This window comes from Erythrolamprus reginae, chromosome 2 (assembly GCF_031021105.1).
Source record: "Erythrolamprus reginae isolate rEryReg1 chromosome 2, rEryReg1.hap1, whole genome shotgun sequence".
Taxonomy (NCBI): Eukaryota; Metazoa; Chordata; class Lepidosauria; order Squamata; family Dipsadidae; genus Erythrolamprus; species Erythrolamprus reginae.
Window position 1 is genome coordinate 160,055,091 of NC_091951.1, and position 6,891 is coordinate 160,061,981.

General features: G+C 39.5%; 1 protein-coding gene across 1 annotated transcript; it reads left to right on the plus strand.

Moving 5' to 3' along the window:
• Window positions 1-607: 607 nt before the first annotated feature.
• PVALEF (parvalbumin like EF-hand containing) lies at window positions 608-6,067 on the plus strand. Its single transcript, XM_070735969.1, has 4 exons — window positions 608-713; window positions 2,334-2,469; window positions 5,319-5,434; window positions 6,021-6,067. Exons 1-4 carry the CDS (start codon window positions 608-610, stop codon window positions 6,065-6,067), a joined length of 405 nt encoding a protein of 134 aa, XP_070592070.1.
• The last annotated feature ends 824 nt before the right edge of the window (window positions 6,068-6,891 follow it).

Sequence of the window (6,891 nt, forward strand, 5' to 3'; positions counted from 1 at the left end):
TGATTAAGTAATAATGGGGATGATGCCATCGGTCATAAGTATGAAAAATGGTCACATTTTTTTTCAGTGTTGTTGTAACTTTTGTACAGAGATCAATTTTAATAGCATATTCTACAAGTATAGTCTGAAATGTAACAGTGTTCTGTTTTAGATAAGGCAGCTGAGTTAAACTATGACTTGGTCACGTTTGGAGTAGATCTACTTAACAAACTTTTTTAAGTCAAGGAGTACCTGTAATTGTTTTTAAAGAATCATGTTTAGAATTAGTTAGGATACTGCTGCTGATGTGAAATAGAGGAACTGCCACATGAGAGCCGGGGTGGCGCAGCAGGTAGAGTGCTGTACTGCAGTCCGCTGAAGCTGACTATAGATCTGAAGGTCAGCGGTTCAAATCTCATAACCGGCTCAAGGTTGACTCAGCCTTCCATCCTTCCGAGATGGGTAAAATGAGGACCCGGATTGTGGGGGCAATAGGCTGGCTCTGTTAAAAAGTCCTATTGCTAACATGTTGTAAGCCGCCCTGAGTCTAAGGAGAAGGGTGGCATAAAAATTGAATGAATAAATAAAATAAATAAATAAATTCTTTTTTTTTTCAATTAATAGAAGCATGGAAGATGATTTTGCTTGCCAACTCAAAAAAATGGCCTTGGCCATGGGTGCATCCCTGACGGACAAAGACCTTGATCTGTTGCCCTCAGAAATGAGGCATCATGGTAAGGAACAAAAGAAACCAAAATTGCTGAATTTGCAGTAGATTCCTAAAGGATATAAGATATCACATTCAGATTAACCTGCAATTCACATATATACCATATTTTTCAAAGTATAAGATGCATCTTTTTATCCCTCCAAAAGAGGGTGAAAACTTGGGCGCATCTTATACACCAAATGTTCACCCACCCACCCGCCTCCACCTTTTGGCCTCTGCCTGCCAGCAATTTACCTCCTTACAGCAAACAGAACAGAGCCTTTTAAGCCAAGAAACTGATTATCAGTTTCCCGACCCTTAGCTGATTGAAGCTGTAGCCACTGGTAGAACTGAAAGTGAAACTAATTCTGCAAGGAGGCGAATTGCTGGGAGGTTAGAGGCAGAGGCAGAATTTTATTTTCTTGTGCTAATTAGACTGCTGAAACAGAGTGCAAGGGGGTAAGTGCACAACTATAAATGTCTGTAGAATGTTCAAATTATTAGACTTGTTTTTTTGAAGAATGCTTTCTTATTGTTCTCTTGTTCTTGTTCTTGATCTGAAGAGTGCTTCTGTATCTCCTTTTAAACAGCAGAGAATAACTATACTTCCAGAAAGCCATCTCAATTTTAACAGCATCTTCTACAAGTATAGTTTGAAATGTAACAGTGTTCCATTTTAGTATTAAGATAAAGCAGCTGAGTTAAACCCTGACTTAGTCATGTTTGGAGTAGATCTATTTAAATAACTGGGAGTAATTAATGTGAGTGCATTTAAGAAAACTTTCTGGCATTAATATACTGCCATAATGTACATTTCTCCAATTCTTTTCTATTTCTATAGGTCAGGCACACATGCACAAAATACATATCAAACAGCGTATATTATCTATTCTGTTTGCTGTTTACTGGGAGGCAGAGGCAGATTCCCCCCCCCTTCCCTGTTTTCTTCCCCCAAACTAAGGTGTGTCTTATACTCTAAAAAATACGGTGGTAGTCTTTAACCTATGGCGACAACAGAGCCCAAAATTTCTATTTCTAAGCAAGAAAGTTTAGAGCCAGGGTGGCGCAGCAGGTAGAGTGCTGTACTGCAGGCCACTGAAGCTGACTTGTAGATCTGAAGGTCAGCGGTTCAAATCTCATCACCAGCTCAAGGTTGACTCAGCCTTCCATCCTTCCAAGGTGGGTAAAATGAGGACCCGGATTGTGGGGGCAATAGCCTAGCTCTGTTAAAAAAAAGTGCTATTGCTAACATGTTTTAAGCCGCCCTGAGTCTAAGGAGAAGGGCGGCATAAAAATTGAATGAATAAATAAATAAATAAATAAATAAATAAATAAATAAGTTTCACCCCATTTTATGACCTTTCTTGCCATGCCTGTTAAGAGAGTCACTGCAGTAGTTGAGTTAGTAACATGGTTGTTAAGTGAATCTGGCTTTCCCCTTGACTTTGATCACCAGAAAACGATAACATGGATGCCAGGACACACAACAGTCATAAATACATACCAGTTGCCAAGCGTCCATGGCGGGGTGGCAAGAGTCATCAGGGTGAAAAAGTCATAGTTCACTTTCTTAAGCACTGAAGTAAACTTGAGCAATCTAAATGAACGGTCATTCATCAATTAAAAATTATCCCTTCTGTTGCAGCTTCATTCAATTATACCAAGTTCCTTGAATACATGCAGAAGTTTCTGACATCAGGCGAGAGGGAATCTCACTTGCGTAAAGCCTTCAAGTTGCTTGACAAGGATGACAGTGGTTTCATTGAATGGAATGAAATCAAGTAAGATATTTTAAAAAAATATAATTTATTAGTTTTATAAAAAGGGAAGGGGGAGAAGGGAGTACAAAATCAAAAAGGGGGAGGAGAAAGGAGAGTACAAGTACTGTACTGTATAATGAGTTTAAAGGTAAAATTTACAGAGAGTTACAGAGGTCCATTATATTCCTTAATATACATATCGTTATTATATATTAAATAATATTATTACGATAATTCTATTCATGTTTCATTCTTAGTTTACATTCCAGTGACCATATTTATTATCTTTACCATATATAACTTAATAAATCTAAAAAGGAGGTGGGGTGGGAAAGGGATTGTCTGCTTCAATAGCAGACATTGAGTTTAATGACTTGTCGTTCTTATTAAGTGGTGAGAATAAGAAATGAATAAGTAAAGAATAGTAAAGTATGTAAGAATTATCTTGCTTGATTTCATTCCATTCAATGAAACCAAAAAAGAAAAAAGAAAAAAAAGAAATCAAGTAAGATAACGTTGTTGTCTATTGCTACGAAGCAGAGGGGGAAAGCGAATAAGGGCAGACCTGGTTGATTGCTTTATTGACAGATGGGAGAGGTAGAAAATGTTAGAGTGGAATCATCTCACCATTCACAAGTCAAAGTCATTAATTTCTGAAAAGCTAGGTTCAGCTGGACGCAGCTGCACTGTGGATTTACCAGTGTTTAGAAGCTACTACATGTCAGGAATGCTGAAGCGCTTCTGTGTTGAAAGGATTAACCAGTGACATCACCATTGCCTGGAGGACACCCAGTTGGGGGCTCCTTTCATATCCCCAATAAGCTGCCCAAAAAACGTGGTACCCATCCATCTACTCAAGGTTGCTCGCTTTAGAACTGGGTTGACAGGAGCTAGAGCTAGTGATTGGAACTTACCCTGTCTCAAACACCAGCCTGCTAATCATCATACCAGCATCCTAACCATATAAGCTACCACATTCCCTCTCTTCAAGATTATTTATAGGTATTTCAAGCCATTTTTTGGCATCTCGTTTCAATGTTTCAGGACTTATCTTCTCCAGATTTTTTTAAAGGATTCTTGAAGCCATTTTTCCAGAACTGGTCTGGTTCTTCAGATGACGAGAGGCTTTCTAGAGATCGTTGAACCATTGTTATATATTTTACACATATCCTTCAAAGCATTGATTCTTGAGGTCTTCTGATGATTTTTCAAGCCAGCCATTATACTTAGAATAGAGTAGAGAATAGAATTCTTTATTGGCCGAGTGTGATTGGACACACAAGGAATTTGTCTTTGGTGCATATGTTCTCAGTGCACATAAAAGAAAATATACATTTTCTTAGGGCATCTTAAAAACTCTAGACTTCTGCAGATCCTTTAATACATGCTTTAAACCATGTTTATAAATTAGATGAGTCCCATTACTAGATGAGTGATTAGAAATTATCAGTCTGACAACAAAAGTGAGCATTATTTATCTCTATCCCTCCCCCCACCTCTCTCAACTTTTCAAATCACATAAATAGTGACATAAAATTAGTCTGAGTCATAACTTGACAGCTTTGCTGGAGATTATACAGCTACGACAGTGCATTTAGCACAAGGGTTAATCCTTATATTAAGTAATGCATATGGCCAACCCTGTTTTCTATGGATTCTCATACATTTCCTATCCCAGAATTAAGTGGATTGAAAAGCAGAATTGGAACTTTCTATCAAGACTATTCCTACCTCCTGTGTTAGAGTCGATTAAATGAAACAGAATTCTGGCTGTAACAATTACGGAGAAAAGGTTAACAGATGTAACCTTTGCCAACTCATCATGTCCACTGCATGTGTTAAATCCCATTACACATGCCTGTTCAAATTTTGTATTTTGTTGCATCTGATTACCTTACATAGGACTAGTTCCAATGTGCTTTCTCAGCTGAGAAAGTACCTTGTGACTCATCATTATATTCTGTTATATTTTAAATCCATCTACCAATCACAGTCTTAATTTCATAAGACTTGATGTATTTTCAAAAGCCCACTCTATCCACATTTGTGGACAATTTAGTTTTCCCGTTTTTGCTTAAATCCTTTCCCGAGGTCAAGAGGGAAAGGTAATTAAGGGAGCAGGGAGAATAGCATAGAAACATAGAAACATAGAAGACTGATGGCAGAAAAAGACCTCATGGTCCATCTAGTCTGCCCTTATACTATTTCCTGTATTTTATCTTACAGTGGATATATGTTTAAATTCAGTTACTGTGGATTTACCAACCACGTCTGCTGGAAGTTTGTTCCAAGCACCTACTACTCTTTCAGTAAAATAATATTTTCTCATGTTGCTTTTGATCTTTCCCCCAACTAACTTCAGATTGTGTCCCCTTGTTCTTGTGTTCACTTTCCTATTAAAAACACTTCCCTCCTGAACCTTATTTAACCCTTTAATATATTTAAATGTTTCGATCATGTCCCCCCTTTTCCTTCTGTCCTCCAGACTATACAGATTGAGTTCATTAAGTCTTTCCTGATGCTTAAGACCTTGTGCATATCCCTGTGAAAGACAACGCACCAGTCCTCAAACACATGTTCCTTGTGAATATAGTTCCTGTCATCCCACCAACCCATATAGTCATCATTAACAAGAGTCATCATTCAACCCTTAGATGACATCATGTTAGGGAGGAAAATGAAGTTAGATTATCCAGCCAGGTCCAAAATTTATTTTTGTTAATTGCTTGGCTCCTGCTTAATCTCATTAAAAATCGGCAAGAAGGAAGAGATGGGAGGAGGAGGAGGAGGCAAAGATTGTGCATGGGGAGTTATTAAGCCCAATGTGTTTGCCCTTGCTGTGCCTCAAATTCCACCTCTCTCACCGACAGGTACATCCTAGCCACAGTGCCCAGTAACATGCCAGTTGTCCCCTTGTCAGATGAAGAAGCAGAAGCTGTGATCCAGGCGGCAGACACAGATGGCGATGGGAGGATTGATTTTCAAGGTGGGCACACAAAATGTTTATTCCTTGGCACATTTTAATCTAATTGACTTAAAACAAGGGCGTCAAACTGGCAGCCCGAGGGCCAGATGCATCATGCTCAGGCCAACCCACCCAGGCTCTGCAAAGGTTAAAAAAACCCATCATAATATACTGTATCATGTGATGCAATCGCATTTTTACTTACAAAGCAAGTATAGCCTAGAGATGTTTGAGGACTGCTACTACTTGCTGAAAACCAATGAAAAGCTGTGTCAAATAATTAACATCTGGTGGCAAAATTGCCACAATTGAGAGTGATTTTTAATAGAAATAAAACATTGTAGGATCCTTGGTGCACTCCGAGGCTGGTTCTTTGCCAGCAGACATTTAATCACCCAGCTATGTAACATCATCAGTGCAAGTGAATGAGGACTTTGCTTCCTGTTTATAGAAGCAGCTTGCCCTGCCAGCTTTGATGGTAGTGGTGAGCAAATAAAAAAGGCCAGGCCAAAACTGATTTGTTCTTATATTTGTAGCAGAAAGCGGGGAATTACTGTTTTATATAATTTTTTAAAATACTGACTCTGATTATTTTATTGCATTGCAGAGTTTTCTGATCTGATCACCAAGGAGAAGATTCCAAAGAAAAAATAGAGAAAAATAAAACCACCTCTTACTTCTCTACTCCAAAGTGGTGTGCTGGGATGGGATGGTTGTTGGGATCTTGCTGGTACTTGTATCTCTGACCTTTTTTTCCCCCTTGAAGTACCTTGTTTTCCCCCCGCTAAGATTTTTGGAGGGAGGCACACATCTGCAGCTTTCTGAATGACTTCTGTAGTGCCCCAGAAACAATTCAAAGCATTTATTATATTTCTCTTCATGACAACTTTTGGGCCAAGCAGTTTCTTGTGAAATGCCCTGCCCGGTCTTTTGAATAGCTTTTTTTTCCTGGCTATGCTACCTGAGAGAACAGGAATCATTTTCTTAGCAACCTGAGGCTCTCGAGCCACATGTGGCTTTTCAACCCTTTGCTGCAATTCCGTTGCCAGTTGGCTCCCCAATTGATAGGGCTTTCGGTAGAAGAAAAAGGATGCCGCTCTAGGAGGAGACTCTGTGGTGGTGGGGAACCAGACTTCCAGTTGGTGGGGGGGGAAAGGACGCCACACTAGGACGAGACTCTATGGCAGGGGAAGTGGACTTCCGCTTGGTTCCAGAATAGAACAGGGGGCTTCTGGATAATACCATTGTGCCTCTTAGCAGATTTGGTGGAAGACATGTAGTTGTGGTAACAGAACAAGACCAGCTTTTTTTAGAACAATGATGAACAGGTCTCCTTCCCTATTCATTGACGCAACCTGCCCTCCTCCCTAGTCTTTATTCATTAAATGTACCAGTGCCCTGACTGCTCCCTTTGCCTTGAGGATTAAATCCTGTTTTCCTTGGCTCTGCCCTTTGGGGAAGTTGGAGACCTGTCAGTG

Coding starts and splice junctions, on each gene's coding strand:
- PVALEF (XM_070735969.1), top strand. CDS start 608: ATGGAAGATGATTTTGCTTGCCAACTCAAAAAAATGGCCTTGGCCATG. Junction 714..2,333: donor CTCAGAAATGAGGCATCATG/GTAAGGAACAAA, acceptor CTTCTGTTGCAG/CTTCATTCAATTATACCAAG. Junction 2,470..5,318: donor ATTGAATGGAATGAAATCAA/GTAAGATATTTT, acceptor TCTCACCGACAG/GTACATCCTAGCCACAGTGC.